Below are 23,479 nucleotides of genomic sequence, written 5' to 3' on the forward strand. Positions count from 1 at the left end.
ACCTTAGTGCTCTTTCTTGCGCTTTTTCTATTTTTTGAATTTTCTCAGTACAAAAATGCCATGCCAAAAGGCAGAAATTGAAATTGCTAAAAATAAATGTATCATGAATATAGTACGCTTACTTACCTTGTGAATAAGTTCCCAAAAGTTTCAAAATATTAAGTTGCTGAGATGCCTTCCTGGTTAAATTAAAGGTCACATGAATACAGATTCAACGAGGTCGAATTATTCATTAATGATTGAATAAAACAAATCATATTTTTTTTATATCTCGAAGCTAATGCCCGTTTAATTAGATTATTTGATCTAAATTTGAAGTCAATCCTTTAAGAAGTAAACAAAGTTATTTTTTTCGATCGATTTGAAGTCATTTATTTGTATATTTTGTTATCAGCCTGTGAAGAGAGAAAGCTAATGCAGGTCACCTGGAAGAAGAAGAGGAATACAGGGCATTGGTCATGACATAGCGAAAGTCAATGTGTCATGACATTTGTCAGGGCATTAGTGTAACCCGGATTCCGGGAAGGTTTCCGCTATCTAGATATCAATTTGTACCGGAAGTCTCACAAATTGGCAATTCGGCATTTCGAATCATGGCATCAACAAGCAGAGGGTAAGAAACATAGTGTGTACGACAATAACTACCAACACACCAGTTCTAGAAGAGAGACTCTCTCTTTTTTCCTATAAGAATTGAAATACCCCCCTTTGGACCTGTCACCAACGAGGGAGGTCTAAATTACCATATTTTCACCCCCCTCCCCCTTAAGGACTTATTTAAATTTGAGTTGTTTTTGAAAATTCAACCTAAAGTCTGTCAATAAGACAACCAGGACTGTCTTTTTACTTTCAACTTGGACCGTCTATAATGCAAACTCTAACAAAGTATAAACATAAGAGTTTGGGATATTTCAGGGCTGTCAGTGTCGAGTTTTCATGAAGCAAATGTGTGAGTTTTGGAAAAAAATTGAAAGATCAAAGAGAAAAAACTGCTTTTTATATTATAAAATATGATATTTAACAGAAATGTATCCTTTATATACCTTGCTGCAATGGCAAATGCAGTGCCGTGCAATAATTGATTTAATGTAAATTTAAATTTTTACTTCATCATGGTGCTTCGAATACAATCTTCATTAATTCATTAAACAAAATGGATTTATACGTTAATTGAGAACCTTATTTATTATATTTGTTTCTTATAATCTAATTTCATTTTATCTACAGTCATAATAATTAAATTAAATTAGCTCGAAGTTGTCTTTTTTCAACATTTTTATATACAAATGGGCGTCAATACTCACCCTTTTAAGTTTATTCTTTGCCTTATAGACAGTCCAACTTCTCTTAAGGTAAAGTCTTTTTCGTCAATGACACTCATTAAATCATTTATATAGTCAAAACTCTCCTTTTATAATTTGTCTGAAATGGCAATTATAGACATAATTTGTCTGAAATGGCAATTATAGACAGGCCAAGTCATCTTCAGGCAGAGTTGTCTCGCACCCAGATGTAAAAGGTTTATATCAGCAATGTCTTGGACTTCAAAAATCAGTGCTGATCAACTTCTTTAAAAAGAGTTATGCCCTTGGAAGTAATAAGTTATACATGTATGCAGGGTTTTCACTAAGGACTTTTGAAGTGAGTCTGGTGACTTGTCATTTATGGCCATGGCAAGTCCAACACAGAGAAAATAAATATATATCTGACAAATTAGAAAATCAGTGTCAGTCAACTATGTTTAAAAGGGTTATGCCCCTTGTAAATATTAATAAGGAAATTTTCTTTGGAAGCACTCTCAAGTCTACATTTCTTTTAAGATATTTCTGAATAGTTTTAAAGAATCAAATTATTGTTTAATTATCTACATGTACAAACATGACAAAAATTGAGCGTTTCATCTTAATATTTAACCTCAATGTCTGCCTGAGATTCCAGTTGGATACCAATCTTAAAAATTATTCATTTATTTGATAACATTTTGAATTATGGTCTAATTACCCTTACCATTTTTATTCAAAATTGCTGCTGCATTATCACCACATGAAACATACATTCTACATAGAATTTGAAAGTATTAAACACAATTGCTAACTTCTATGTTACAATGTAAGTATACTGTTAGTTATGCTACATGTACAGTAAGCTTTATACAAGATAGGAAAATATTTATTCAGAGCTCCAGATAAGCTGCGTACATGTATTTGCGTGATCACGCAATACAAATAATCAAAAACCCAATGAAATTGCCCATTGCAGGGTTCAAAAACCCAATTCATTCAAAGGAAAACCCAATTATATGCCAAAACCATGAGTTCTTAACGCTTTTATTCGCTATCGTTTGCGTTATTTACCCTTATCTGATTACAGTCGTTGCATAAATCTATTTTTATAATATTTATAATTGGAAATGTCCTTTAGTTCTGAAAATAGAGCCCTGCATCAAGTAGCCGAAATGGGTCCCTGTTGGAATTTTCCGTTGCTCAAAAGGTACACGTGTTTATGGAAATATTTCGATCTTCTCGGCATTTATCCAATTAGCGTTTGTCTTGTTGTCATATTTTTTTAGAATTGCTCGGGATTTATCATAACATACATGTACAATGAATTAAAACAAAAGTAAATATCCGATAAAAATATAGAATAGAAGCATGTTTTCAGCTTCTTTTTGATACTTTAGGGAAAGTTATTATGATGATAACAAGACCCGTTTGCGTACCTTAACGAGAACATTGCTAGAACGATAAACACGGGGTTTTGTCAAGAACGAAATCAGTTGGAAAAAGTGAAAGGCCAAATCAATTATGACATGATATATGTAGTTGGAAAGCATCAGAAACCAAAAGTTCTAATCAGCTGGGACAACTTAACCCAGATTTATGTAAATTAAATTAAACAAAAACATTCAAGTATAATTTTAGTTTATATATTATTTTTTTCATTTTAGTTGATGAGTGAATACACATATCCGTTTTTTACGTCAGTGCATCTTGACACTTTCTTTGATTTGGTCTTATTGTTCTGTATGCTTATGATAGTTGTCTTATTGGCAAGTGCAGTTTAACATTGTCATTTATTTATTTGATGTTACAGAATTATTTGTAAATTTAACTCTGTAAATTTAAGTTGAATGTGGTCTCCGTCATTAAACCTATAAACCTATAAACCTGGTCAAGGTTTTGGGGTATATCTTAAATCTGGGAGCTACTTATTATTTTTATTAAAAAGTAGATCTGGTAAATAGGTGAAAGGACTGGCAAAACTTTCTTACAGCACCTAAATTTCACATTTATTACATAAAAATCGAAACACTTAGCCACGCCTACCCCAACTAAACTGTAAGGTGATCATATGGAATCTAGAAAGGTAATTAGTAACTGTCCAACTAGTGACACCAGCTGCAGTTTATATAAGTAGTGAGAAAATACAAAACTGGCAGAACGTTTAAAATCGGACACAAATTAAACGTACAATTGCTCGTCAGTGAATAAACCAAATAAAACAGCTAGCATATATACAAAGAAAGAAACACATTTAAGATGGAAAAACATCTGCATGGGGTTGATATAATGTGATTATAAAATGCCTAAACATTCAATATTGTGTTGATGAAAAAACCCAATACATTAAGGAGCTTGGTGGTGAAAAACCCAATTTGATATTTGCTTGAGGGGTGAATTGGAATTGATAATGCAATTTAAAAACTTTATCACCCAATTACATAAAAAAATGGTGAGTAAAAACCCCAATTTGTGAATTCTTATCTGGAGCTCTGATTTATTGTATATTTTTCAGACCAAAGACAAAACAGATATGCTGTCCAGAACATCCTTATGCTAACTTAATAGAAGATTACCATGCTGGAGACATGATCTGTCCTGAATGTGGACTTGTGGTTGGAGATCGGTAAAGTTACTGATTGTTGTAATTATTATTTAGATCTGTCTGTTTTTCCTTCACACTTTTTCATTGGAATTTCCACAGCAACTACAAATAACAGGTTCTTAATGATTGAATAAATATTTGTGTTTAATGTTACTTTCATTACAGTCTTGTCTATAGTGTATCATGGTTTTTGTCGGTGCAAGAAGTCTAAGTACCATTGGAGAACCTTCAGTATTTGCAATCCTAGTCAATTAAGATTGGACAAATTTTGCCAATAGCAGGGTTGGAACTCTCAACCTACATGCATTTGTTGACTGGCTAAAGACAAATATACACATCAAACATTTGTAAATCAAATATTACTTCAAGAAGAGGAAAATTATATTTACAAAATGTGAGATCAGTTCAATTTAATTCTGTTTTGTTGTGAGGTTCAGAAGTCGCAAAGACTTAATTGATATTAGTTAATTTAGTATAACATATTATAAATGTTTGTTGACAGTGTTGTAGATGTTGGGACAGAATGGAGAACTTTTAGTAATGAAAAAAGTACCGGTAACAAGGATCCATCTCGTGTTGGAGCTGCAGAGGTAAGATTCTAAAAAAATAAACAAACATAATAGAATATGATGTAGATTAAATAGCATTAGATATACATAAATTGATAATTGATAATAAATTGTCAATGAGACAGTAACATAACAACACACAATAAACCCAACAGACATCTAATGGTCATCATACAGACTAAAAACACACAATAAACCCAACAGACATCTAATGGTCAATTCACAGACTAACAACACACAATAAACCCAACAGACATCTAATGGTCAACAAACCAACTAACAACACACAATAAACCCAACAGACATCTAATGGTCAACACACAGACTAAAAACACACAATAAACCCAACAGACATCTAATGGTCATCATACAGACTAACAACGCACAATAAACCCAACAGACATCTAATGGTCATCATACAGACTAAAAACACACAATAAACCCAACAGACATCTAATGGTCATCATACAGACTAAAAACACACAATAAACCCAACAGACATATAATGGTCAACACACCAACTAACAACACACAATAAACCCAACAGACATCTAATGGTCATCATACAGACTAACAACACACAATAAACCCAACAGACATCTAATGGTCAACACACCAACTAACAACACACAATAAACCCAACAGACATCTAATGGTCATCATACAGACTAACAACACACAATAAACCCAACGATCTAATGGTCATCATACAGACTAACAACAACAGACATCTAATGGTCATCATACAGACCAAAATTGTCAATTGACCCCTTAAGGAGTTATTGCCCTTTAAGGACAATTTTACACAATTTGTTTATCATGTTTTCTAACTTTAAAAATCTTCTCCTCTGAAACTACTGAACCAAATTAAACCAAACTTGAGTTTAATGATTCTTAGGTTATCTAGAATAAAGTTTGTGTTATATTTTCTGTTTCCTCAGAAAACATGGCTGCCATGGCTAAAAATAGAACATAGGGTAAAATGCAGTTTTTGACTTATATCTCAAAAACTAAAGCATTTAGAGCAAATCAGACAAGAAGTTAAAGTATTCATTAGGTCAAGGTCTATCTGGCCTGAAATTATCAGCCAAATCTGTATCTGATTTTCTGGTTATTGCCCCTGAATTGATGATTTTAAGGAAATTTTGCAGTTTTCGGTTACAATGTATTATCTTGAATATTATTATAGATAAAGATAAACTGTAAACAGCATAAAAGTTCAGCAAAGTAAAATCTACAAATAAGTTTCATGACCAAAATTGTAAATTGACCCCTTAAGGAGTTATTGTCCTTTATAGACAATTTTTCACAATTTGTTCATCTAGTTTGCTTACTTTATAACATCTTCTCCTTTGAAACTGCTGATTTTTAATTCTTATGGTTTTAGTAAATCCAAAGGTATAAGGATTTGTTCTCATAATGTTAATAGGATTGAAAGTAAATATGAAGAAATTAAACATAACCTTATGTTTTCTGATAACCAACCTGATGTATTAGGATTGTGTGAAACATTTTTAACAAAACACACTACTGATAATGAATTACAAGTACCTGGTTATGTATTTGAAAGAAAGGACAGAACATCACAAGGCGGGGGTGGTCTGATTGTTTATTTTTCTGAAACAATTAAATTTTTAAGAAAAAACAACATCGAAATAGGGGGTATTGAAACAATGTGGGTTGAAATTAAACCAGATTACAAAAAATCCTTTTTATTATGTTTTGTGTATAGGCCACCAAAGTCACTGATAGATTGGGTTGATGATTTTGAAAAAGAAATAAGAGTGGCAATGACCATGAATTCAGATATAACAATTATGGGTGATTTTAATTTTAATTTTAAAGCACCAAACAAACCTCCTCAAAAATGGCTGAATGTTTTAGAATCATACAATTTTCAACAACTGATTGTAGATGCCACAAGGGTAACAAAAGATTCTAGTACATTAATTGATCATATTTATGTCAATAATCCAAATATGGTACATGAATCACATGTGTGTAGATATGCAATTAGTGACCATTATCCTATCTGTTTAACAAGAAAAGAAGCAAATATAGGAAAAAAGAATACACACAGTACAATTACTTATAGAAATTTCAAAAATTTCAACCAAAATGAATTTTTATTAGATCTGCAAAATACACCTTTTCATAAAATTGAATTTGAAGAAAACCCCTCTGACTGTCTACAATTGTTTTATGATATGTTGAACAAAGCTTTAGATAAACATGCTCCTGTTGTTAAAAAGAGAGTTAAAAGGGACAGACAGCCTGAATGGTATAACAGTGAAATCATTTAGCTAGGAATATGAGAGATAAATATAATGCACTTGGTTTATGGAGTGAGTATAGATTTTGGAGAAATAAAACTAAACATATCATAGATAGCTCAAAAAAGAATTATTATAAAAATATGGTAAAAGACTCCAATGACCCTAAAACTTTATGGAAATGTCTTCACAGTCTGAACCCAAAAGTTAAAAATACACCATATGAGTTAGCCACAGAAGATAACAATACAACTAAAAGTAAAAAATCAATAGCAGAAACTTTTAATAACTTTTTCACTTCCTGTGCTGAAAAATTAAGAGAACAAGGAAGTTATACACCTGTAAACAAAGCAGATTTCAGTAATCTTGGTAAATTTGTTAAAAATAAATTACATAAACATGATAAATTTTCTATGGATAATATAGGACCAAAAATTCTAAGATTAAGCGCCCCTGTTATTGCATCACCTCTCACATACATATTTAACCGAATGATAGATACTGGTATATATCCTTCTTTACTGAAGAATGCTAAGGTAACACCAGTTTTCAAGGATGGTGACAAGCTTTTAGCAACAAATTACAGACCTATATCTGTTCTTCCAACTTTATCAAAATTAATAGAAAGGCATGTTTCTAATAACATGTACAAATACTTATCTAAACTTAAACTTTTACACCCTACACAATCTGGTTTCAGGCCGCAGCATTCTTGTCAAACTGCACTTATTAATATCATTGACAAATGGTTGCAAGAAATGAATGATGGTAATTTAAACCTAGCAATTTTATTAGATTTTAAAAAAGCTTTTGATTTGGTAGATCATGACATTCTTTGCTTAAAGCTTGAAATTTATGGATTTAGTGAGGCTACTGTTAGTTTTTTCAAGTCATACCTGAATAACAGAAAACAGCAGGTAAACATTTGTAATGTTTACTCTGAACAACAACATGTAAAATTTGGTGTACCCCAAGGTTCTATACTTGGTCCTCTATTGTTTGTGCTATTTATAAACGACCTTCCCTTATGCATTGAAAATTGTGAAACAGACCTATATGCTGATGACACCACTCTTCATAAATCAGGGAAAAACATAGAAAATATACATGATGATGTTCAAGAAGATTTATACAGGGTTGAAGAGTGGTGCAAAATGAATAACATGTTCATTGATGCAAACAAAACAAAATGTTTGGTTACTGGAACAAAGCAGAAACTATCAATTCAGACTTATCAACCAAACTTGATAATAAATTCAAAAGTATTACAAAATTCTTCATGTGAAAAATTATTAGGTGTTAAAATTGACAGCACACTTAGCTGGAGAAATCAAATTGACCAAGTTTGTGCTAATATATCATCCAGAATATACCTTCTTTCTAAAATAAAGAAATTTTTAGATATAAATGCAAGGAAAACATATTACAATGGGTATATTCTGCCCCTGATTGACTACTGCTGTATTATTTGGGGTGAATGTAAAAATGAAGGGATAACAAGAATTTTAAAACTCCAAAAAAGGGCAGCAAGATTAATTCTAGATGCAGATCCTTTATCCCCCTCAGCCCCCTTATTTACAGAACTTGGGTGGATGACAGTTGACAATAGAATCAAATACCACAAATATTTACTTCTATATAAATGTATGCGTATGGAAGCTCCAATGTACCTAGTTCAAAAGTTTAAACTGAAATCAGATAATAATCCTTAATCCTTGAGAGGTGTCACTCAAGGTAATCTGATAGTTCCTAAGCCAAAAGCTGAGCTATTTAAGAAATCTTTTGTTTATTCTGGATCAGTGTTATGGAATGGACTACCACACAAAATGCGTAAAGCTCAAAACACTTATACTTTTAAACAAAGTATCAAGAAGTACTTAACACAGTCCTGATAAGATTATGTTTTCTACAATGTATTTGTATATTCTTTTATTTTTATTTTTATTTGATTTTTTGACTACATGTGCATCTTGAACAGCTTTATATCTTATCATGTTAGTAATATTACATTGAACTAATTGACTGTAAATTAACTATGTGTAAATATCTGTTTTTGATTGTATTGTAATTTGTATGTGAGGGCCTCAGGGAAGATTAGTTTATTGTAACTAACTGAGTTTACCCTCTTTAAGTAAAGAATTTATTATTATTATTACAATGTATTATTATATAATCAATTTCAGCCAAACTTGGGCTGATATGATTTTCAGAGTATCTAGTATAAATTTTGTATTTTATTTTCTTGTACGTCAAGAAACATAGCCACTATGGCTAAAATGGAACATAAGGGTAAAATGCATTTTTTTGCTTTTGAAGAAAATATGACAGATACAAAAAACATTTAAATGGCATTTTTAAGCCACTCATTATTTTTTTAAATTTTTTTATAAATGTTTTATTCCTAAATATTTCCTGTATACAATTACCTTAGTCGTCCAGGAACAGGCTAAGGGTCCCTGTTTACAAAATGAACCATCTATCCAGGGGTAATAGAAGGCAATAAAAATGTAGTCCACTTTTTACCTTGTATTTAAATTAGTGTCAAAAATATATCCATATAATGTTAGAAGCATCTAACAGTTCTATACCTTAATTTCAAAATAGTAAGTAAATAATAAGATACCCACACAAAAGATGTGCATTTACTACAATAAACATGATAGGCTAACACTTTTTTATCATTTCGATATTCTTATACAATAAACCATAAAAAAATGTACTTTGACTCAAGCTTATACTGTCTAAATTTTCGTTATCACCGACTCCAATTTTGTCTTATCAATGATGTCAATGCCTTTCAATAGAAGAACAATTTTTAGATTATTTTTCAAGTTATGTTTCCAGATATTATAAATATCTTGAGGTGCTTTAGGTGTTTTGTTAAATTTTATTGAATTCCTAATTTTCCTAATTTTTCATACAGTCCATTTAGAATATATGATAATTATGTTTAGAAAATTATCATATTTTAGTATTCCCGTGTTTTTACCTAACAGAATGTCCTTTTCAACAAGAGGATTATTTATTTCTATGTTTGATTTGATAAGTATTTCTTGGAGATTTTTTAAAATTAACTGTGATGTACTACAACTGAAAAATAAGTGTTGCAGGGTTTCTATATTGTTGTCATTTTGACAAATGTGAGTTAAGCCATTCATTAATATATATTGAAAAGCAAAAATAATAGTTGATGAAAGATTTAAGCAAAAAATTACAGGTGAGCGATTCAGGTTCTTGAGAAGTTGAGAGCCTCTTGCTCTGATAGATGGACTTTGTTTTTTACAGTTAACATTTACTTTTTTTGACATGATAAATTTGTAAACCTTCATGGATTGTTATGAAACTTGGACAGAAGCTAATATTCAAGACCAAGAAATAGCATCTAAAGTAAAAGTTAATTTTTTTTTTAATTCTGTATTTCACTGATAAATGGACTCACTTTTTTAAATCAACATTATACTTTTACTCTTACAACAGCAGTTGCAGGAGAGGTTCAGGGTTCATCAGAACACCTTACGAATTTTTTAACAGGAATTTTGTTTGCACATAATTTATTAACATATAATGGACTACCAAAAGTCAGTTCTAGCAATGTAGACTCGTCTTCAAATCCTCTCATAAATGAGGCAAAGCAGTGTACTATTGTGGCAATTGTGTGAAATGTTTTGAGTAAAAGGACCAGTTACTGTCACTTCAGAATCTAACTACTAAATAGAAGTTTTTCGCTTAATCTGAACTATAGTCATATTTTGATATTCAATGGTAGGAAGATAAAGTTGGATGTCAAATAAACCTAACATATAGTTCTTGCATCCAAATTTCTGGAGCTTTTCTTCCTATTACTAAATCTGAACTGATTAAGAATTTATTTTACTTGAAATCAACAGCTTACATTGTATCCAATAAGAGCAAAGAAGTTAATTTTCAAATTATTAAAACTTTTTTAAATTGTCAGGAAAGAAATTTTTGTTCTAAAGCATGCTTTGATATTACTTTGTCTGAAAACGATAAGTTTTTTAAAATCGAGGACGTCATGTTCCCGCATGCCTATCTTCCAACAACGTGTTAAAAAAAATGAAAACTCATAATTTTTTTGTTTTAATCAGATCAAATAAAACAAAGCCTCTAAAAATCAAATGAAAGTTATAGTGTGCAGATGATAGCAGTATGCCGTATTAACAAAAAGTGTCCATTATTGCATAAAATGCCAGGTGACGGTAACTGGTTACTGACAGTAATTGGTCCTAGGTCAGTAGGTCAGTACAGTATGTGGACAAAATTAATTTTTTTTTCGTATTTCTGTGTATTTTATATAAATCAATAAATTTCAAAAAATTATGTTGAGCTCATTTCATCTCCAATTTTCATGACTTTTCACTTATAATCTCAGAAATATTTGCTTAATATGTAAAATTATTTTTGAAATTTTAATTATAATTTTCAAGGATTCATGTTTTAATTTAATTGCAGACTTAAGTTTTGAAGTCAAAATATTACTACATTTGTATATACATTTGCTCATATTAACATAAAATCATATGAACAAAAAAATTGTCTCAAAGGGGCATTAGCTACAAGATATAAAAAAAAAATATTATATTCTTTTGTTCAATCATTAATGAAAGTGAAATAGTCAAATAATAATTTGCTTTTAGCAGCCGGTTTTGTTTGATTTTGCCAAAAAAAAGCTATGAAACATTGCTGATAATTCGACCTCATTGAATCCGTATTCATGTGACCTCCAATTTAACCTCAGGCCCTCTTAGCTAGAGATGGGTTACGCATAAACTAGGCGTTTTCAGTGATTTAAAGGAATAGAATTTAACATTGAAAGGGGAACAAGGGTAAACTATTTGGTTGACTGATTCGATCCACAAAAACTTGCACATGTTCATTATCTATTTATATCTATATTTGTGTTTATATCGGGTTATATGATCGTTGGCAGTCTTCGAAGGTCACATCGATGGTTAATTAGATGGTGTCTAGACTAAAATACAAATGAAATGCTGATACATATTATCAAGTCCATACATCGTAAATTGTTCATATACTATTTATAATTTGGATATACGTTTTAGAATGTTATCAATAAAATATGAGAGTTTGAGTCAAATCAGTGAACATGAATTTGACAGCTAATGCCCCTTTAATAATGCATACATAAAACAAAAAGCAATGTGGGATGAGAAATCACACTGATCAGTTTTGACAAAAACAAAGGAAATATGCAAATATAAAAGAATGAATATAGTAACTTGTGATGTCAAAAAAATAATGCTCATGTTTAACTTATGAAATCTAAAAAACTAAGGTTTAAACAAAACTATGAAAATTTAATTGAGAAAAACTGCAAACATTTTTGAGTTTAATGATGAAAATTTCAGGAAAATGGTTATGAAAAGGGTTCAAAATTTACAAATTTGTATAGAATAAAAGATAGAATTGACTTTGTTCACGTATTGCAGTTCTCAAAATGTCCAGGATTCCATATTTTCAACAAAATGTGTTTGTTTGATTGAATATATTTTACATTGCACCACATTTTGTTTTTACAGAATCCATTATTAGATGGAGGAGACTTGAGTACAATGATAGCAACAGACCCGACCAGTATGTCGTATGACGAACATGGAAAACCAATGTATAAAAACAGACGAACGGTAAGTAATATATCTATTGAGTACAATGATAGCAACAGACCTGACCAGTATGTCGTATGACGAAAATGGAAAACCAATGTATAAAAACTGACGAATGGTAAGTAATATATCTATTGAGTACAATGATAGCAACAGACCTGACCAGTATGTCGTATGACGAACATGGAAAACCAATGTATAAAAACAGATGAATGGTAAGTAATATATCTATTGAGTACAGTGATAGCAACAGACCTGAACAGTATGTCGTATGACAAACAGGAAAAACCAATGTATAAAAACAGACAAACGGTAAGTAATATATCTATTGAGTACAATGATAGCAACAGACCTGACCAGTATGTCGTACGACGAACATGGAAAACCAATGTATAAAAACAGACGAATGGTAAGTAATATATCTATTGAGTACAATGATAGCAACAGACTGGACTAGTATGTCGTATGACAAACACAGAAAACCAATGTATAAAAACAGACGAACGGTAAGTAATATATTGAGTACAATGATAGCAACAGATCCGACCAGTATGTCGCATGATGAACATGGAAAACCAATGTATAAAAACAGAAAAACGGTAAGTAATATATCTATTGAGTACAATGATAGCAGCCGATCCGACCAGTATGTCGTATGACAAACATAGAAAACTAATGTATAAACACAGTAGAATGGTAAGTAATATATCTATTGAGTACAATGATAGCAACAGATCCGACCAGTATGTGGTATGACGAACATAGAAAACTAATGTATAAACACAGTAGAAGGGTAAGTAATATATCTATTGAGTACAATGATTGCATCAGATCTTACCAGTATGTCGTATGACAAACACAGAAAACCAATGTATAAAAACAGACGAACGGTAAGTAATATATTGAGTACAATGATAGCAACAGATCCGACCAGTTTGTCGCATGATGAACATGGAAAACCAATGTATAAAAACAGAAAAACGGTAAGTAATATATCTATTGAGTACAATGATAGCAGCCGATCCGACCAGTATGTCGTATGATGAACATAGAAAACTAATGTATAAACACAGTAGAATGGTAAGTAATATATCTATTGAGTACAATGAAAGCAACAGATCCGACCAGTATGTGGTATGACGAACATAGAAAACTAATGTATAAACACAGTAGAAGGGTAAGTAATATATCTATTGAGTACAATGATTGCATCAGATCTTACCAGTATGTCGTATGACAAACACAGAAAACCAATGTATAAAAACAGACGAACGGTAAGTAATATATTGAGTACAATGATAGCAACAGATCCGACCAGTTTGTCGCATGATGAACATGGAAAACCAATGTATAAAAACAGAAGAACGGTAAGTCATATATCTATTGCCCTTATGTCTGTTAATTTCATATTTAATTTTTGGTGAAAATGACATATTGCTGGACTCACCTGAAAGAAAACTCTGAACCCTGAGTATCAGCAATTTTGACTTGATGATTTCTGTAGGTGCTGTGTTTTATTGTAAGTGAGATTATTTGTATTTTCTAGATGAGTAGTGCTGACAGAGCTTTGATAAATGCCTTCAGGGAAATAGGAAACATGGGAGACAGACTTAATCTTCCTAAAATGATAGCAGTAAGTTTAAAAGGACATAAATCTTATTCTTTTAAGATTTTATGCGTATAGATTGAGGTTTGATCAACATTACTTGTAAATTATCATCCTTCCTATAAGAAATTGTTTAAAAGTCAGGGTACAGCTATTGAGAAGTAGAATTTGAAATGATAACTTATAAACAGTATGGAAATAAGAAATATGTAAATAATGGTAAACATGTTTCAGACTTTATGGTAACAAAATTAAAGTTTTCATGTAACATAAAATTATTAGAAGATATGGCATGATTGCCAATGAGACAACTCTCCACCAGAGATCAAATGATGTGGTAAAGAAGTTAGCAACTATAGGTCACCATACAGCCTTCAACAATGAGCAAAAGCCATACCACACAGTAAGCTATAAAAGGCCCTGAAATGAAAAATGTAAAACAATTTAAATAATGAACAAAAACATAAGGCAATTTAAGCTTACTATCAACCAGTTTTTGTCTCGCCTTGACGGAGTCAAAAAGCGAGACATAGGTATGCTGTTTCCGGCGTCGGCGTCAACAATGTATTAGTTTGTGATTAGGTCAAGTTTAAGGTGAACCACTAGTGGATGGTCAATGATATTTGTTATGCAGTTGTATTAGCACTGGCACATCTCATTTCCGTGGAGATTATTTGGCCCTGCCCCTCAGTCATGGTCTATTGACTTTGAAACTTTTGCTTAGTTTACATGTCTTAGTTTGTGATTAGGTCAGTTTATGGGGAACCACTAGTGGTAAGTCAATGATATTTGGTATGCAGTTGTAAAAGCATTGACATATCTCATTTCCATGGAGATTATTTGGCTCCACCCCCTCAGTCATGGTCTATTGACTTTAAAACTTTTGCTTAGTTTACATGTATTAGTTTGTGATTAGGTCAGTTCAAGGGGAACCACAAGTGGTAAGTAAATGATATTTGGTATGCAGTTGTACAAGCATTGACATATCTCATTTCACTGGAGAATATTTGGTCCCACCCCCTCAGTCATGGTCTATTGACTTTGAAACTTTTGCTTATATTTCATGTATTAGTTTGTGATTAGGTCAGTTCAGGGGGAACCATTAGTGGTAGGCCAATGTTAATTGGTATGCAATTGTAAAGCATTAACACATCTCATTTCCATGGAGAATATTTGAACCCGCCCCCTCAGTCATGGTCTGTTGACTTTGAAACTTTTGCTTAGTTTACATGTATTAGTTTGTGATTAGATCAGTTTAAGATGAACCGCTAATGTCAATGATATCTGGTATGCAAATTTATTGGCATTTGCAAGTCTCGTTTCCATGGAGATTATATAGCCCCACCCCCTCATCATGGTTCATTGACTTTGAAATTTTTACATAGTTTACAAGTCAATGTTTGTGTTTAGGTTTGTTGAAAGGGATTGACTTATGATAAGTCTATGGTATTTGGTATGCAGTTGTATTAGCATTGGCACATCTCATTTCCATGGAGATTGTTTTGCCATGTACCTTCAGTCATGGTTCATTGACTTAGAATATTTGCATAACTTACATGTTAAAGTATTGCTTTTTTGATTTCAACATTTGCATTAACAAAAGTACAAAAAGGCGAGACATATCTCTGTGTTAACAGTTTATTGTTTGAAATAACAGGCGTGATGACTAGATCATTTTAAATATTAGTGAAAGATTCCCTAAAGGGTCTTTATCTCCCATAATCCTTAAAAGGATTTTAATTAATTTATGAATATCATATAGATGGGGGCAATTTTGAGATTAAGAAAATATTCAAGTATTTTGCAGTTGATCATGTGGAAAAAACCTTAGAAACTCTTTTTAGAAAAAAAAGATATGGGAAGGGGTTTCCTATCCATATAGCTGGTACATTTATTCAATAAAGTTGCTGGAGCGATTTATAAACAAGACACCTTAAAGGTTGTTCTTTGTTAATACAGCTGTTTCTTAAACCACGCCTCTTTTGGGGAGATATATAATATTCATAGGTATTTCGTTTTGTTTACGTACTGGTTCCCAGATATGATCTCTATGTTTCATCTCATAGAGACATTACTTGGGAATGTTACCAGTATAAAAGCATATTGTTGCGGTGAAAATTGAATTCTGAAGTAGACACAAAGTGAAGGTAGGGGTAGTACAGAATTTTAGTATACATTTAAACTCTAACAAGTTCGGGGCATAATAATGTTGAAAATATGCCGCACAGCCCTATGTCTTGACCTTTGAATAAAATAGTAGTGCATATCAACTTTTCATTCTAGGATATAATTTTTTACGAAACTTCATAGTAAAAGTGGCAGAGTTTTAGCCGCAAAGGGAGTTCCTATGGGAAATTGCATTGTCCTTATTAACAGAAATGCAACCCTTTAAGGATTGTTATGGCTCAATTTTAGTTTCACTATGATAAAAAGGATGAATGAGGCAAAGTAATGAGTAAAACTCACATAGGCATGTTTGGTCAGGTAAGTTTTCACCATGTCATAGTGGTAGAAATTATTGTTTTCATCCAAATTTAACTGCACATAAAAAATTATTACTAATTTGATTTAAAGTATAATTAAATGTTTGTTTTGTAGGATAGAGCTAACAATTTATTTAAACAAGTAAATGATGGAAAAGCTCTGAAAGGCCGAAGTAATGATGCAATAGCAGCTGCTTGTATGTATATAGCTTGTAGACAAGAAGGTGTTCCTAGGACATTCAAAGGTAAATATTGTGTATGTTCATTGCTTGTCAACGAGAAAGTGTTCTTTGGACATTCATAGTTAGATAGCCTGTATGTACATAGCTTGTCAACAAGAAAGTGTTCTTGGGACATTCATAGGTAATAGCAACAAAATATTTGTTCATAGCAAATTTTACAATCATTCACTTACATGTAGTTGATAAGAATAATGATTTCTTCAACTATCTAATTTCAGATTACTGTAGAAACATTAATTTTCGTGGGGTTAAAATTTCGTGGTTTTGTCTCTATATAAAATTTCATGGGGATTTAATTTCGTGGTTTCCATTAAATGGAAGTGATATTTTATGAAGGTGAAATTTTCGTGGGGGTTTTAATTTCGTGGATATATTCTTTCCACGAAATAAAAAAAATTAAGTCCTCCACGAAAATTTCTGCTTTTACAGTATTTCTTTTTAAAAATTTAAACCACACCAAATAATGTTAACTTTCAACCTAAAACAAGATAAATCATCATATAAGATTCTTTATTTAACACTTAGGTACTTTGCTCTTTGAAAAGCATTATCAATGCAGTGTTCAATATTTTTCCTTACACATGTTGGTGCATGAACTTGCTTCTTTTGCTTTAGGATACAATTATGCAACAGAATACTTTAAAGCTGTTGTGAATTGAATTTTTACTGAAATATATAACGGTTTTATTTTATTTACAATTTGCAGAAATATGTGCTGTGTCCAAAATATCTAAGAAAGAGATTGGTAGAGTGTTTAAACTGATCCTGAAGAATCTAGAGACAAATGTAGAGCTGATTACTACAGGAGATTTTATGGTAAGATTTGATCAGATCTTAAATGGTTGCTTTTGTATGAAATAAGAAGGATTGTAGATGTCTCATGTTTACGGTTGTGCAGCATAACTTATATTCTTGTGACAAGTCACTGTGTTAGCCATGTTCAGCAATGTTCTTGTTTTTTTTTTGGCATTCACAGTACAAAGTGTAGTGTGGTGAATTCTTTTTTAGGTCATATTCATGCCAAGCAAAAACAGATGCTCAATTTACAAAATGATGTGTATGTGTATTACCATTTTATAAAAAAAAAACAGATGTGAATGGTGCATGAATCTACCTGTTCTGTTATGGACAAATATTAAAAAAATTGTCATGTTTGATTAATTTTAAATATTCTAATACAATGCAATGTTTAATTTTAAGTTCACAATGCACAATAAAATCAATTTTTATCCTGTTAGTGCTTGCACTTTGATTTCTTTTCATGAAGTATTTAAGTATATGAAATTCATTGTACCGGGTAAGTAACTGAACTAAGCATTTAATATTGTTTCTGATTCAGAAAAGATATATTGCTTATCAATGTTAAAAGCAAGCAATGTTTTATTTATTTCAGTCCCGATTCTGTTCCAATTTGGGTCTACCAACATCAGTACAGAAAGCAGCCACACATATAGCTAGGAAAGCTGTAGAAATGGATCTAGTCGCAGGGTAGGTAGAATTATTCAACATAAAATTACAAACTATAGCTAGGTATGCTTTTGAATTGGATCTAGTTGCAGGTTAATCTTATTTTCATGCATTTTGTTTTAAGTATAGCGAGAAAATATTGTATTGACGGGTACAGGTCGTATGAATATCTAATAGGGTCACCTATAGTAACTAATGGATGTACTTTCTAGTAATAAAGCATAGGGTAACTTTTTAGCTGTGCTGCAACAATTTAACACTCAATTTATATTTTGAATGTTTATAAGATACTATAATTTATGATTAAATTTTGATTTGCCAATACACACATTTTTAGGTGTAGGTATGAGCACCTGACCCTGGAGACTGAATTGCGCACATGGCAACGATTGACACAGGTTTCTAGATCTTTTTGATCGATTATATCGTTTTTATCTCTAGTTGATCCTGGCCGGCAATGACCGTCTATGAAGGGGTGTATTTAGTCAAAGTTGGTTTGGTTTGTTGTATTTATGATTATTTATACATAGGAATTTTAATGATTTTGAATTATGTATGCATTGCAATGATAATATTTGTGAATATTTATATAAAACAATCTGGGGTCCATTGAGCATGATGGGTTGTCAGCAAACTTAGATTATGTTTGCATTATTTATATTTGGCACGAGTATGTAGCTAAAACAATGTACATAGAATTAGACAATATAGAAATAACCAGGACAGCTTTTAACCTTCCTTGTTTTACTGAGTAACACAGATCCTATTTAACTCTCAGTCAAATTATTGCATCGACATATTGCCTTTTTAAATTAGTTTAAAATTATTATTTATGCATACAGAACAGATCAGATATTTAAGGTGTTACCACTACAAAATTATGACAATTATAGCTTTTTTTTTTACATTTTCCAGTGCAGAACAGACATCAAAATTGTTTTAAATGAGTTTTCATTTTACAAATTTTGAATACCAGAGTATGGGTCAGAAGCTAGGAACATGTTTCAGATTATCTCCCCTCAATTAATATGTTATGTTGACATGCACTTAGATTGAATTATAATCTGTTCACAGAATACCTGCAATAATTTTTGCTTTAGGTGAACTGGAACACTGGCATATAGTTCTATGGAGAAATTAACATTCAATGGCAAGTTAATCACAATATCTGTTATTATATCATATTAAATGACTTTGGACTTAATGATACTCATAGCTGTTGGTATAATGATGATGTACATATTGCTGATTTTGTTTTGTAGGAGGAGTCCTATCTCTGTTGCTGCATCAGCTATTTATATGGCTTCTCAGGCCTCAGCAGACAAAAAGAACCAAAAAGGTAACGAGAGTGATTGTTTTTTTAATTGCATCTAGTCATATTTGAAATAGGTATACTTTATATTGCACTTTTACCTAAATATTCAATTTTAATTATATCCTAATTGCAAAGGAAAATATATGGTAAGGCTACGTTTTTGCTCCTTGAACTTTAAAATCAAAAAGTATAAATCTACTAAATAACATCCTTCAGATGTTCATAAGACATTAGTCTGTCCAGATCTCAGTATTCGTATTTTTGAATTTTGTCTTACATATTTGCATTAGAACTTCAGCCTTCTTGCATTTATTGCAAAACTGAAATTACTGCCAAAATAGCCTCATTTTGGGCTCTTGTCATTATTATATAGATATAAACAAGAGCTTTACCTAAAGCCCATCAAGAGGAGACATATCTTGATTTGATAAGCAAAGTTATCTCCCATTTTATTTTGAAAGTTCTTTCTCCTTCCAAAGGAGGAAGTTTTGGTTAAATATTATACATTTATTTCCCTTGCCATTGGGAGATATGAAGATTTGTTCACCCAAGAAAATTCATATTTCACGAGTGCATTGCCAGAGGGAAATATGACTTTTCTAACCATTTGATTATACATTCTACTTAAAAAGAAACAGCTACCGGTAGAGGAATGCATGAAGAGATACGATCCTACATTGCCCTAAAATTAATGAATAAATAACACTATCTCTGAATTTGTAATTTTAGTAATGAAAAGGAAAAACATATTGGTTAACCTGTGTCTTGCAAGGAATTGAAATCACTACATGAACAAAGTTTACAATAAATTCTACAGAAAGTTTCTGATATTACAATGAAGGTTGCAGTGTGAATAAGCTGAATTATCAAAATACTCATAGAAAATTTCTTAATTATGCCCCCACCGTAGCGAGGGGGCATTAAGTTTTACCCTTGTCCGTCTGTATGTACGTACATACATGTATGTACGTCCCAAAATTGGTTTCCATTCTCTAACTTAAGTTTGCCTCAACTAAATGTTATGAAACTTATAAACAATGCTTATTACTACAAAACTCAGATCAAGTACAAATTTGGGTAGCATCACTTTTACAGTTCTTGAGTTATGTTCCTTTATAAAGTTATATGCAAGCGGGGGCATCATCTGTGTCCCATGGACACATTCCCCATTTATTGATCTAAATGTTTTTATGCTAATCAATAAGACAACTATCCATAAAGTCTTATTGGCAAGTGTAGTACAACATTCTCATTTATTTATTTGATGTTGCAGGATAATTTAAATTAAATGTGGTCTCAGTCATGAAACCACCCCATGGTCATATCCTTATTTAACCTGGTCGTTCTAGTCAAGGATTTAAGGCGTATCTTAATCCAACTGGGAACTAGTTTATTCAAGCTCTGACACTTACATGCTTTAAATTGATTTTTATTTTTTTTTTCAATATGCTTCCATGAAGGTATTGTTGTTGACTTTCAAAATTAGTGCCAGAATTAAAACAACAACTAATTGGTGATTTATATTACAGAGATTGGTGACATTGCTGGTGTAGCAGAGGTAACAATCAGACAGGCCTACAAACAGATGTATCCCAGAGCACATGACTTATTCCCTGCCGACTATAAGTTCCACACACCAGTAGAACAGTTACCAACACAGTGAGCCAACCCTAGCCTGAATGATGTGGATAGATTTGACTTCCTGCAGGAACCAGATAGTTGTCTGGTGTGTAACAGGAAGATTTTTTTACATCTATCTGTGATAGTTGTAACAGAGCAAACATTTAAAACAAATATAGAACTCTGTCAATCAGAGAATTTTTTTTAATCATTATGATTGATTCTGTTACACTATTAGCATACAGAAAATCAGTCATTTTTAGCGTAATATGTGTTGTTTAGTATCTGAAGATATGACTGCATTGCTCTCAGTTTTGATGATGTCATCCTGACAGTGAAACAAAGTATTAATGATAAAATGTATGTTATAACTTTATGGCAATTCAAATACAACCTGAATGAAATATTTTTAATGATATGCTTCATAAAAGGCATTCAATATTTTGTCATCACTTGATATCGTTAATCATTTTACATCCATAACATAATGTGGGCTCGTGTACTAGTCAATTATGTAATTAATCGATTCTCAAGATCAATTTATTTACATAAATATAAATCTTCTCATATAAAAATAAATCAACAAAGCAAGAATAAATTGCCACAATGTCAGCAAACTGAAATAAGTGTGAAAAAATAATTAGGTTACAGTCATACATTTATTGAAATGGGACACATTGGAAAAATATGGTTGTCTACACTTGAATGAAGGTAGACTGGAATGAAAATGAAAAATAAAATGAAGTAGACTAATTTACTTTATATTATTGAGTTTTATTATGTTCTATTATTAGTAGTATATAATGTGTTGTGATAATTGTAGTATGGTTAAACAAATGTCTATATACATATGTATGTCTTAATATATGTCTGTTAGATTCTGTCAACACACAAATGTTTTAAGCATTACTCAGTTGCAGTTTATAAAATGCATTAAATTCTGCAAATATATTTATTCTGATTTCACACTAAACAGAAAATTTTGAGAGAAAACTTGTTATATGTTACAAATGTAATGTTTTGTAGACTGTTCTTAGTCTTTTTCTCGTCTTGTGTCATGATTTTATCGATTTCTCTTCGACTTATGAGTTTTGATTCTCTCTTTGGTATCTTCTGACGTTTTTTTATGTCCACGCTGTAGCGGAGGGGGCATTAAGTTTTATCCTTGTCCGTCTGTACATCCGTCTGTCCGCCCGTACACCTCAAAATTGGTTTCTGTTCACTAACTTTAGTTTGCCTCAACCAAATGTTATAAACTTATACACAATGCTTATTACCACAAAACTCAGATCAAGTACGAATTTGGGTAGCGTCACTTTTACCATTCTTGAGTTATGTCCCATTATAATGTTATATGTAAGCGGGGGCATCATCTGTGTCGGACTGTCCCATGGACACATTCCCCATTTATTCTGATTATATGAATTGATTAGATAATGTGAGGGAGAACATTTTTATTTCATGGGCCTATGGAAATCATACTTGTATTATTTTCTACTATTAATAAAAAAAATAGCAAATGCATGCAATGAAATACAGACTTTAATGTATTGTCACCCAATGTGTTGGAATTATGGAGAGGAGGGTTATAGGTCAATAAGACAGCAACCCTAAACACAATAAAAATAGAAAAGACATTATGAGGGCAACAACCATTTTTCAAAAATGAACAAGTTCCTAAACCATATATGTCCTGCTTTAAACATCCCAAGTCTTTGCCTGTAACAATAAAAGCACCAAAAATGTATGTTTTTGTATGATAACTTATTTTCTACAGTACTTCATATTTCATATTTTTTGTTGTCGCTGGGAAGCAAGGATTTGTATTTATAGTAAGCGGTAAGATTAAAAATTAAGCTGGTAAAAATTATGGTAGTATACATAGATATTATTGCCAAACAAATATTTGTTTGGTAGATTTAACACTTTATGTAATTTTTGAAATAATTTTTTATGGAAAATAAAACAGTTGTTTTGTTATATTTTGTTTTTATTACAGTCAAACCAGTTTAACCACCTGCATTTAGTGATGAACTGCTGTATGCAACCTCTTTTTAAAGCCCCTCAATAGATTTCCCATTTATGTTTAAACTGTATTAAGGGACTACTTACTTTATGCAACCACTGAAATTTGTTTGTAATGACCACTAGCTCTGTCTTTAAACACCACATATTTACTTGGAAGGATCAACAACTATTGAAAAAGTCAACCTTGAAATTGTTGTATGCTGTATGTCCAGTTACAAATGTATAATTAAGACGATATCAAATTAAACAATACATTAAAAAGTATGTTCTAGAAAGTTAGTTGAGTGGGATAGAGGATGGAATTAATTGACTGTCTCTGTAAAAAATATGGTATGATGAATTGGTTTCG

At 31.5% G+C, this 23,479-nt stretch overlaps 1 protein-coding gene across 1 annotated transcript; it reads left to right on the forward strand.

The window, feature by feature from the left end:
* The first annotated feature begins 549 nt into the window (after nucleotides 1–549).
* On the forward strand, nucleotides 550–23,082 carry LOC127729398 (transcription initiation factor IIB-like). Its single transcript, XM_052237225.1, has 10 exons — nucleotides 550–613; nucleotides 3,796–3,906; nucleotides 4,388–4,475; nucleotides 12,286–12,390; nucleotides 13,916–14,002; nucleotides 16,574–16,703; nucleotides 17,407–17,516; nucleotides 18,094–18,188; nucleotides 19,430–19,506; nucleotides 21,012–23,082. Exons 1-10 carry the CDS (start codon nucleotides 594–596, stop codon nucleotides 21,143–21,145), a joined length of 957 nt encoding a protein of 318 aa, XP_052093185.1. The 5' UTR covers nucleotides 550–593; the 3' UTR covers nucleotides 21,146–23,082.
* The last annotated feature ends 397 nt before the right edge of the window (nucleotides 23,083–23,479 follow it).

Source organism: Mytilus californianus, unplaced genomic scaffold (assembly GCF_021869535.1).
Source record: "Mytilus californianus isolate M0D057914Y unplaced genomic scaffold, xbMytCali1.0.p SCAF_2, whole genome shotgun sequence".
NCBI classification, from domain to species: Eukaryota; Metazoa; Mollusca; class Bivalvia; order Mytilida; family Mytilidae; genus Mytilus; species Mytilus californianus.